Source organism: Hyposmocoma kahamanoa, unplaced genomic scaffold, assembly GCF_003589595.1.
Source record: "Hyposmocoma kahamanoa isolate Upper Pololo Valley unplaced genomic scaffold, ASM358959v1 210, whole genome shotgun sequence".
NCBI lineage: Eukaryota > Metazoa > Arthropoda > Insecta > Lepidoptera > Cosmopterigidae > Hyposmocoma > Hyposmocoma kahamanoa.
Genome location: NW_020653731.1, coordinates 14,040,367 through 14,052,468, shown reverse-complemented (window position 1 = coordinate 14,052,468; position 12,102 = coordinate 14,040,367). Strand labels below are relative to the sequence as shown.

Sequence of the window (12,102 nt, the reverse complement as noted above, 5' to 3'; positions counted from 1 at the left end):
TGTGTGTGTGTGTGTGTGTGTGTGTGTGTGTGTGTGTGTGTGTGTGTACGTGTATATAAGGGTAGTCATCAAGTAGAGCCACTAATCCTTTTACACTCATAGTACAATTACCTGTACATTTTTAATTCCTTATTTAAAGTATTGTGTATGTTTGTCGTATTGCCTATCTGCAAATATAGTGTTGGTACTTGGAATTGGTATTACAAGCCTTCTTTTCTGTATGATACTATGATGATGATGATGCTAAAGTTTTATGTTTTTTTAATACTATGCTGGTAATATACAATTTTCTCGCCGAGGGGAGCACACAAGTCGTACAACCGTTCGGTATAAAACCTCATCTTCTTAAAATACATGACCTTAATCAAGTTCTATTTACGACTAATATTCGACTCTGTGTAAACAGCGAGTCGAAATAGTCTGCCGAAGGAGGTGGTCGTCTTTTGTAAACAAGCCATAAGAAGAGACGAAGATCAAGACCCTGACCAAATACTTGATGAATACTGGCGTAATTATTTATATTTAAGTGTAAATAACCGGCTTATTATTTTGTTATTGGTCGATTATTTTTCATCAACATCTGATTTCTGTCACTAAAGCAAACTACATTGTCGAAATTCCGTTTCAGGTTATTTAAAAAATAACTAACTAATCAAAATTCTTTGTCTTACCAATTTTAGGATACCAAAGCTCCGTACACCATGCAGAAAAATGCGATGGGAAAATAGTTTAGAAAATTTCGTTTCCTTGTTCAGGTCAGCCAAGGATCATGTCCAGAGAGCAAGAAGTTCTTAGAATTTGTAACTACTTAGGAATTAACACTTACGGTTTCCCGAACACTTCAATATTTCCAGCCAGGCAATGTGCAGCAGTCAGCACGTATCTTCCACTGATGAGAACCCCTCCACATCGTATGCTATAAGTGTTGTACCATCTGTTGTGATATTCTATGCTGACTAACCAGGGATACTGTTCTAGCTCTGTCTTTTCACCCCCTGTGTATATAAAATGTTTAAGAACATACTTTAATTGTTGATGGAAAACAAAGAAGAATTAATTCGATCTGGCTAGACTCGAAACAGCGTCTTCATCATACCTACAAGCCTAGTAAGAACTTTCATAGATCTCCTATAAATGGCGTCACGAAAAAAGTCGTTAAAAACATAAACAAAACAATTATCTGCAAAAAGCACACAGAAAAATTCGTCAGGTCTGCTGGTTCGTTTCGCAGCTCAGTTGGGAGAGAGTCAGTAACGGCCTAGTGAAAGTGCCGGTTCGAGTCCAGCGGAATCGAATAAATTTTTCTTCGTTTCCATTTTTTTTTTAAATATTAGTGGCTATTTTTGTAATAACAATTATAAAAAACTTTAAAACACATGCTTCTGAATTCAAATTAATGTAGATGATAAATTCAATAATTGCTAGATATGGTATTTATTGATTGGGTAGAAACAACTTCGAAAGGGAAGCCAAGAAAGGATTCAGCTTGGCTGGGCAGAGTTTGGTAAACTATGTCGAGTCTTCTCGTCACCCATACCGCAAAGTTTGGAAACAAAGGTTTTTAATCCGTGCGTTCTACCTGTTATGACATACGGAACCGAGACGTGGACACTCACGACACGGTTAGTTCACCAGTTTAAAGTCGTTCAGCGAGCTATGGAACGAGCTATGCTCGGAGTTTCTTTGAAGGACAAGGTACGGAACGAGGTCATCCGACAGAGAACTAAGTGAAGTGGCAGTGGGCTGGCCATATTTGTCGAAGAACGGATAACCGATGGGGAAAGCGAATTCCTGAGTGGAGACCACGACTCGGTAAACGTAGTGTAGCCGCTCACGCGATGCGCTACTCATACCGCAAAATGGCGGCTATTTGGTTTCGCAAAATAGAAAAGGATTCAGTTTAAATACAAGTTTTTATAAATAAAAATTATTATTCTGCATTGCTAAATAAAGACCCTCCGTACTACCAACAAAAACATCTCAAATAAAATGCAGTAATACACCGCAAATCCTGAACTTAAAAAGCACTAATGAAATTTTTGGTGTACTTGGATAAATATGATAATATTCCATTTGAGTGGTTCTAACGTTTTCCATGAAATTACTTCTTAAAGTATAGTTTATAAACATTTATATTCAGGGTAAACTTAAAAAACGCTACTTACAGTATGTTTTCAATAAATAAACACCGAAATCACCAGCCCAAACAATAACAGACACGATTGTCGTGACGTATTTTTGAAGTTGTTTATTTTTTTTAAATGACAGACCCAGGCATTAAAAACTTTATGGTTTGCTAGAGTAGTTACCGAAATAGCAATTAATATTAGTTCTTTTACCTGTTATAACTTCCATATCCGATAAATCGGTATAAAATCATCACCGGCACCTCTAGGTGTGGTATGCGTCTACGGCTGCACGTATAGCGTGAGGGATATACGCCTTATGGCCAGATGGAGTGACGATTTTCGAAGGGTTGCTGGCAGCAGATGGATTAACGAGCAGAGAACCGGGCAAAATGGCGCGCATTGGGAAAGACCTATGTCCAGCAATGAATTTTAGTAGCAGTAAATCTCCCTGTGAAAGAGATCGTCCAGAGAAGTACTGCCACCTTACCTATTTCTGCAGGCAAGCAGTAATTTGAGCATTACTGTGTTCCAGTTTTGAAGGGTAGGGGTGCTGGTGAACTTACAGGCATATCGGACTTGTCAACATGTCTAAGGGTGACGGGCTCAGTGACAATGTCTCTCGGATCTTTGCGATTTAAAGCTCTACGTGGCTCTGCAACTATTACGGACAGGTGTGTCGCTTACCACCAGATGCACGACTTGTTCGTCCCGTCACCTTAGTATTATAAAAAAATATGGAAATGTGCTTTCTGGTGCATTCGGAAATTTGAAGCTTGCCGAGAAGTATTAGAAAAGGTACGGCACAAAATGCGAAGGCATTTGCCAAGCTTAGAAAAAATTGCCGTACCTATAGTCTAATTGCCGAAGCTATATGAAGTATTTGTGACACCTCCAAAAGATTTTCGAACAGATTTCCTTTTATACCGTAATGGTATAAGTTTTTTATTTATTTATTTATTTATTTATTTGCATATACACGTTACATTCAAAATGTTACATGCACCCAGTAAGGGTATAACAAATATGGTAATTCTTATGATCTACATATAACTTTATTAATACAATTTCAATACAATTTAAATACAAGTAAGTAGTTACATAACGGTAGCAATGTCATTTATGGGAGTCATCTTCAAAATATTCATTAATTGAGTAATAGCATTTTTGGTTTAGTAATAGTTTAACTTTATTATAGAATGTGGAGTTTCTTTCTATTGTTTTTAGTGCGTCAGGTAATTTGTTATATATTTTTACTGCTCTATAATGTGGGCTATTTCGATACATTTCGATACGGGGAGTTGGTAAGACCAAGTTTGTATTTCGGCGATCACTCTTAACAAATTCAAAATTATTAATATTTTTCCTTACAAAATTTATTGTTTCCAATAAATATATGCAAGGAAGTGTGAGTATATGTTCCTTTATATAAATTTGCTTGCAGCTATTTCTGGGTCGGATGTTATAGATTATGCGAATGCACTTTTTTTGTATAATGAACAGATCTTTGGCGTCAGTACTGTGGCCCCATAACAAAATACCATACCGGAGCCAAGCAAACGCATAAGTAATTCTTTATGATGTAGAAAATAGGTGTATCATAAGCAGAGGTCGGAATTAGGTAGAGTTATTTACGTACTTACACTGGTTCCATGTTACGAAAGAATAAAGTGGATATGCCTCAAATCCCAAGATTAATTTTGAAGAGACATTTCTTCTTATTTATTTATTTATTTATTTATTTATTTATTTATTTATTTATTTATTTATCTTATTGCTAGCATGTACAATTTGTGTAATACGATCTTAAAAATAGTCACTGTTACGTACATACACCCTGTTGGGTATTGCAATATTATGTCATTTGTTCGCATGTAAAATTACTAATTATATTATACATTGTAGCAAATTATAAGTTAACATGCAGAAATCATCAACAACAATTAGAACACATTAAAATTTAAGATAGGTACAAATAAAAAATTAAATTACACTAAAATGAAATTCAAAATCTAAAATAATGTCAAAATGAAAATCTATAATTAAAATATTAATAAATATCGTTAAAAAACTCGTCAATGGAATAATAACATTTTTCGGCTAGTAAATTACGCAATTTTATATTGAAGGATTTGTCTTTCGATTCGTTTCTAATAGTGAGAGGAATTTTATTATATATATTAATTGCTCTATAATACGGACCAGTTTTGAATATTTCCAACCTAGGTGTAGGAAGCACTAACTGATCATTGCGACGCAGGCTACTTGTAAATCTGAAATCAGTAATATTATTTCTAACAAATGTAGCAATGTCAAGTACGTATATGCATGGGACGGTCAACAGTTTCAATTTTTTAAATAACGGTTTGCAACTGAACGTAGGGCCAACGTTAGTTAAAATACGTAGGCATTTCTTTTGCAGAATAAACACGTTATTTGCTTCCGTGGTGTGTCCCCACAACATGATTCCATACCGTAACCATGAGTAGGCGTACGCGTAGTACACGGTGAGTGCCGTTCTTGCAATAATGACGAGGAGGAGGAAGTATTAAAATTTGCCAACCTCACCTCAGTTGACGTAGAGCGTTCTTTTTCAATGTACAAATGGATTTTAGACGTTCGAAGAAATTCATTGAAGCCAGAAAATATTGAAAAGCTAATGGTTATATACTTTAATTCTCATAAAATTTATTCAGTAATATCGGGAGCGAACACTTCAAATCTTAGTGGTACTTTGAATGAATCGGACAAGGAAAATGATTCTGATGGGCAGTGTGAATAATGTATTAATTATTTGTATTGTGAATTAATGTAAACACTGATAAAAGTTTTATGCTAATTAACTTTGTTTTATTTGTCTTATCTATCTCTGAAGTTTTTATTATTATTTATGTGTCATATTGATCGCCACACATAAGAAATCCCGGGAAGGTCCATATTAATATCTACATTTCGATGCAAGTACATAAATAACTCTACCTAATTCCGACCTCTGATCATAAGCTGTGGCAATTATTTTATTGATATGAAATGCTACATGTTTAAATAGCCAAAGATATTGTTTACAGTTATTTTTATAGCAAAATCTTGACAATGTGAACTGAGTACATTGTTTTATGAATAAAATTTACTTACCAACTATACTAAAGGTACTTAAAGTATCAATTCCACAGCATTCTGAATTTGGATCCGGCGGCTCGGCACTTAAAACACAACCGCTATGATCTGCAAAGAAAAAATATTGCTAAAAAAATAAAAAGTAAAGTTGTGGTATAATTTTATACGGTATAATTTTCTTACTTCAAACTGGGTATTTTTTTATGTAAATGATTATCACTAATTGCAAGTTTCTTACGACGACAAATGATTTCTTTTTATTTTCCGGATATTTCTGTATGAATTATAAAGCGTATAAACGCTTCATGGTAACGGGTTGACTGGCAGATGACAGATGGCGATTTTTAGCTGCGATGCAACCTTTGCTTAAAGTGTGTGTATGTGTGTACGCGCGCGATTATATGCAGCGATACAAACGCGATGCAAGCGCGCGACTGCATCGATGCAATCGCCTATAACTCCCAAGTGTAGGAGTGTAGCGATGCAATCGCGCGTTTTTTTTTTATAATAATAATAACGCACACACTGAACATTAACCCCGCACTAGGGAAACCCTGTGTCGCGGGTGCCATGGACACACACATAGACAATGTGGGCCATACAGATATTTCTCCCGGCCCGGGAATCGAACCTGGGAGCTCTGCGGGGCAGTCCGGTAACCGGTGGAAATGGTAACCGTTCGGCTACAGAGGCAGTTAAAAAGTTGTATTGATGCAGTCGTGCGCTTGCATCGCGTTTGCATTCGCTGCTTAAAAGTCGCCTTGTAACCACTCTAAAAGGAGATATATCTGTCTACCCTCAAACGCTGTCCGCGACTAGCCTATCTCGACTACTTGCGGCGTTACCATTGTCATTCACTTTTTTCCGACAAACCACACTCATTATCCACACGCGAAACTGCAGTCAAATTATTTTTGTTTTTATTCTTGTAAGCACTAAGAACCGAAGTGTGTAACCGTTTCGATATATCGGGAAAGTAAAAAGAAATCATATCGTTGTAATTAGTGATAATAATTTAGTGAATAAACTCGAAAGTCTGAATTTTCACATACGTATTATTTGTTTATAGCTTTTTAATGTCATAATCTTAATTATAATTTGGACCATTCCGCATGACAAGGATCTCGTGTAAGCCAGAGCCGAGAAACATTGGAAGTATCCCGATCTGCCGCACGAGATCACTGACATGTGGGATGTGGCCTTTACTGAAAAATCCCCATCGTTTTGTACGCAAACAGTAGCAATTTGCAACGTTTTAAGTAAGTGAAATTCAAAACGTGGTCGATCGTTAGATCAACACCAGTCGAAAACGCGAAAAATGCCTAATTGTGCCATTATAAACTGCAAAAGCACCATAACTGTGGGTAAACGGCTAAACAGGGACGTTACCTTCCACGGGCAAGTGATTTTGTAATAAAGAAGATGCATAACTTATTTTAAAAACAATTATTTTGGTTTTGTATGAATTTCGAGGAAACAAATATGCAACCCTGTGTATGCCTCATGTTTGTAATACATTGCGGCTTTTACTTGGTGCGATATATTTGTGATCCTATGTTAATACGCCATGAATATCGAACGAACGCACTTTTGTATAATGCATTCAGTTTCTGTGGTAGGGCCGCTTGTACATGTGGGTTAGGGGTAGGTTAGGAGGTGGTTTAGGAGGTAAGATGGCGGGCACGATTATTCACATAAGGGCAAGTTGGGTATCGTTTTCGAGGTATTTATATAATATAATAATAATTCTTTATTTCATAAAAGATTTGTACAGGATGTAACACGTAATCTGTAGATACATATGAAATTTTAACAGAATAACTCGTACAAATTAATCTATTGAACTCTGATTATCCAAACTAGGCATAGGCCTGTATCTTGGAAATCAGTGTTCGACCATAACATGGCGGACACGACTTTTCAAGTAAATGCAATATGGGTATCATTTTCGAAGTATTTCGAGGTGCTCATTACGAATATGGCACTCATTTCTAAATCCAAGATGGCGGACACCATTTTTCAAATAATGGCAAGTTGGGTATTGTTTTCGAGGTATTTGGGGATGCTCATTACAAATATAGTATTTGTTTCTTAGTCCAAGATGGCGGACACGACTTTTCAAGTAAATGCAATATGGGTATCATTTTCGAAGTATTTCGAGGTGCTCATTACGAATATGGCACTCGTTTCTAAATCCAAGATAGCGGGCACGATTTTTTCAAACAATGCTAAGTTGGGTATCGTTTTCGAGATATTTTGGGGTGCTCATTACGAATATGACACTCATTTCTAAATCCAAGATGGCGGGCACGACTTTGGGTGGGTTAGGTGGTGGGTTATGTGGTGGGTTAAGTGGTGGGATAGGTGGTGGGTTAGGGGGTGGGTTAGGGGGTGGGTTAAGAGGTGGGTTAGGGGGTGGGTTAGGTGGTGGATTAGGGGTGGGTTTGGTGCTGTGTTAGGGGGTCACACGCCCCCTGACCCAACCCCAACCCACCCAACTCCTAACCACCCCCTAACCGACCCCTAACCGACCCCCTAACCAACCCCCTAACTGACCTCCTAACCGACCCCCTAACCAACCCCCTCACCGACCCTTTATCCGACCCCCTAACCGACTCCCTAACCGACCCCTAACCGACCCCCTAACCGACCCCCAAACCGACCCCTAACCGAAACCCTAACCGGCCCCCTAACTGACCCCATAACCGACCCCCTAACCGACCCCCTAACCGACCCCCTAACCGTCCCTCTAACCGACCCCCTAACCGACCATCTAATAAAATTAATTTAGACAGTCGCAAGTTCATATATTGAGGTGCGTTTTCATTATAAGTTAATCGATAAGATCTTGTATTGAAGTCGATACTGATGAACTTGAAGTCGTTTAAAAAGTAAAGTCTGATTTTTTTTAAAGGTAAAACAAAGGACTAAATTGTCTTATTCTAGTATTTTTCTACTGTATTAATATTACGACATTGTAATCAATATTGTAATCAACAAATACTTGAACAAAAATTATTCTATTTAGAATCGATTAATTGAATGGAATACGCGTGTTTACGCGTATTCCCTTCAATCAATCGATCGAAAAACACTTCGATGCCGCTTCTATGCTTCAGAACAAGGACAAATGTGGTCTAGTTTATCTCACCAAAGATGCTATCCAAATATGCGGAGTAGCAGAGTTAGAAATCCAAGAAAACATGATCAAATCACAAAAACTTTACACGAGGCCGACTTTAAGTAAATCTATTTTGTCAGTAGTAACATTTTCAGCTGTCTTGCCATTCTACAACTTGATCAATCACCGACGGAAAACCATCTAGTAAATTTAATTAAGGCCGTGTCGCAAGTTCATATGTGGACGTGTGTTTTCATTATTTAAGTCAATCAATAAGTACTTCTTACGAAAATACAGTTATATAATAAGCTTATATTATTTGAAGGACAATAATTTTAATATTTGAAGTTGATTAAAAATTAAAGTTAAAATTTTTAAGTAATCAAATTTTTTTAAAAACAACTTTTAACAAAGGACATAATTATACTGTTTTGGTATTTTTCTACTTTATTCACGAGTACTTGTAATCAACGAATACTTGAATCGATTAATTGAGTGGAATAGATACGTGTATTCCGTTCAATCAATCGATTTAGCGCGGAAGGAGGTTTCCCATCACTAAATAGTTCTTGTAACGTCATGGTGGATACATAATATGTGGCACGCTCGGTTTTCGTACAAATTGCTGTACTTGCGGCGTCTATCTAGATATATGTCTGTGGTTTTTCCTTTGACGTTTAGCGCGATAGCAAAATGTACCCAACGTGTCACATTGGCAACGTTTCGTTCTGGTTTTTCTTTTAACATTTAGCGCGATAGGAAATGTACTCAAAGTGTTACATTGGCAATGTTTTAGTTTTGGTTTTACCGTTGATATTTATCGCGATTGGCCCCAAGTTAGTTCCAGTCAGCCTTGCTAGTAGCTGGAGGAGCTCTTTCACAAGGAGCTCTACTGCTACTAAAATTCGTGTGGCGTGTCGCTTCCAGCACAAATGCAGAAAACGGACCTGCTCGATCTGAATCCCTGAATCCCAGCCGACTGTGCCAAAGCCAGAGAATATCGCCTCTCCCATTTAGAAATTCAAAATTTTTCTATTAAACCTCGGGAGAGGCGAGAGTCTAAAATAAATAATAAAAGTAATACATGTTTGTTTCAGACATAACAAACCCACAGAATGACAAAAGATATTTAGAATTAGAATTAAATAGGTAATATAATAAATTATGACATTATATCATACAATAAATACCATTACTTAGTGACCGAAATCCTAGGACACGGCATGCATAAACTGAGGGATATTGAAAACCGATGTTTTGGTTTTTGATTTCCGGTTACCCGGTTATTCAGTTTTTTCCAGATATTTGCTATTGTCACCCAAACAATTCTTTGAAAGTTTCAGATAACTAACACATCACAGACACAGATATCAATTGATTTGCGATATTGTTCGCGCACCTCACTCACCTCTCGCTCCCGTCTCGCGGACGCTCTCGCTGTAATGTAATTGTAGGTAAGGTACCCGAATTCCTTGTATTTAATTAGGTAAAGTTTATTCATTTATTAAGATATGATGCTATTATGAATTACGAATTTACGTTTTAATATCCGGGTTTTTCTTAGCTGAAAACCGCGTTCCAAAATGGATGGTTAGTCGGTTTTTTTCTGTTAACCGAGTTGGTAGGTAACCGGTTTCCATGCCCTAATCATAACTGCGAGCTATTTATAATAACAGGTATGATACTATTACCACTTTCCAACTCTCTCTTTCTAAAGGTCGCTTAACACTGCCGCCGCCAGTCTGTATGGTGCAGCGCGACACAGGACTTTTACTTTGCATTCAAATAAATACCCACTTTATTTCATAGACATGAAATTCTATATTGCATTGCATCTACTACTACGCAGTCTGCTTTTCAATATCCTTATTGTTGAGAAGCTATGATATACTTCGTATAACCCGTGGCGGCACAAGCTGGCGACGTATTTTTTTGTTACAAGTAATGTATACTTTATTTAGTAGAGAATATAATACTAATTACATTAAACTGATTACATGTTTGTGAAATTTTATAACAGTTCTCCTATTTAATCCGCTGGTTCATTCCGTGGCTTATTTGGTATAGCGTCTAACACGCTCTAGCACACCTAGAAGACGTCGGTTCGAATCCGGCCGGATCAAAGGAATTTTTTCTGAGTGTTCGATCTTTGTATTAATAATTATAATAATACAAAAAGTTTCTTATATACATTTAACGATGTAACGTTAAATGTATATAAGACACGCATACATAAGATACACATACATCACACACATTTTTGTGGAAAAGCTCATAATGTCGAAGCTCTCATACGTCAAGAAATGACAAACCTCCACAAGGACACCAACAGTACTCTCCAGCCTACACTACAATATACAGGACATGGTTGAGCGGTGCCAACAGCACGCGACAAGATTATTAACTTCTCATGCGCTAAAAGTACTTCAATATGGCCTTACGTACCGGAGTAAAATGCATCATTTAATTCTTATGGAGCAAAAAACACCTATTAGTTTTTTAATTTACTTCGAATGACTTAGGCAACGATATTCCCGTCTTTTGCACCACAGCCATACCAAATTTTCAGAAACAAGCTACTTACTACGCGTGTCAATATTATTGGAAGGACCGTAATTTATAATATTCTAATTTTACATTTAATTTTAATTTAAACATTGGGTTCTATTAAACCCTTTCGTATTTAATTGATTATTTTTTTCTCACAATCGAAGTGAAAAGTAAAGTTTTCATTTAAATACTAAAAGCCAATATAAGCACTCGGAGCAACAAACACACTTCCATTGGCTCGAATTAATAGTTCCTGGATAAAAAATTTACTATTTTATATCTTCTTCTTCTTTTAAAAGCTGTGGCTCCATCGAAATAAACGATGATTTCGCCAATGTCAAGTAAAAATGACTAAGTGCGGTAGTTTTGTAAAAATATGACTTCCACTTTATAATGTTACAACCTCATCGATACCATACCGGTAAACCCGCCAATGCCAAGTTCAGGAACGGACGCGTTTTTAACTCAAAGATTGACCAGTAAATTGCGAAAAAATTCACTGAGAAAAGAATCTACAACAACAGAGTACATACACAGACTATTACAGAAACAAATTGTTATTTTTAATAAACTTACACAGGATATAGACAAAGGAAGAGTGGACTAACGTTAACAGGAAGTTGATATTGACGGGACAGTTAGAGGGGAGGATATCGTACAGAGTAGTACTATTTGACATTAAGTTTGATAGCTGTCGCTTTCTGTAGAACTTGTTCGTTGTGTTGCAAATTCGCTACATTTTTTACTTTTAAAAAGCTCCTTTTTACATGCATGTTTTTCATGAAATTGTACTTACTTATATAACTTCCACATACAGCCGTAAATATCAAAGAAAACACCAACAAAATTCGCACCATAGTTTTCGCACCACAATTTGAACACTGTCGTCTCAAGTCGTCGCCTCAATAAAACGGGTTTCATAAAGTCATCGTTTTTATACTTACATCCGAGAGCTGGTGTACTAGGTATGTCTTATATCATTAAGAACAAGATCCTGTTTGTATATCTTTATATTCTATTTCTTTCTAAAGATTTGTTCTTTTTCGAACATAAACAACGTTTGGACCAAACGTCAGTTTGACAAATCACGCGATTGCTTTGTTGTCTTTTTATTTAACCGACTTCAAAACCAAGGCGGAGGTTCTAAATTCTTTTTTGTGTCTATGTCACGTGATTACGCCGGCATTT

The 12,102-nt window shown here is 36.7% G+C and overlaps 1 protein-coding gene across 1 annotated transcript in view; it reads right to left on the bottom strand.

Moving 5' to 3' along the window:
• The window catches only part of LOC113227391 (phenoloxidase-activating enzyme-like), a 15,376-nt gene extending 3,569 nt beyond the window's left edge, over nucleotides 1-11,807 (bottom strand). Inside the window, exons 1-3 of the mRNA XM_026460285.1 lie at nucleotides 11,711-11,807; nucleotides 5,262-5,351; nucleotides 827-995 (exon numbers count right to left, since the gene is read on the bottom strand). Coding sequence (XP_026316070.1) covers nucleotides 827-995; nucleotides 5,262-5,351; nucleotides 11,711-11,771 — 320 coding nt within the window. The 5' untranslated portion in view covers nucleotides 11,772-11,807. The remainder of the gene's footprint in view (nucleotides 1-826; nucleotides 996-5,261; nucleotides 5,352-11,710) is intronic.
• Nucleotides 11,808-12,102: the final 295 nt, after the last annotated feature.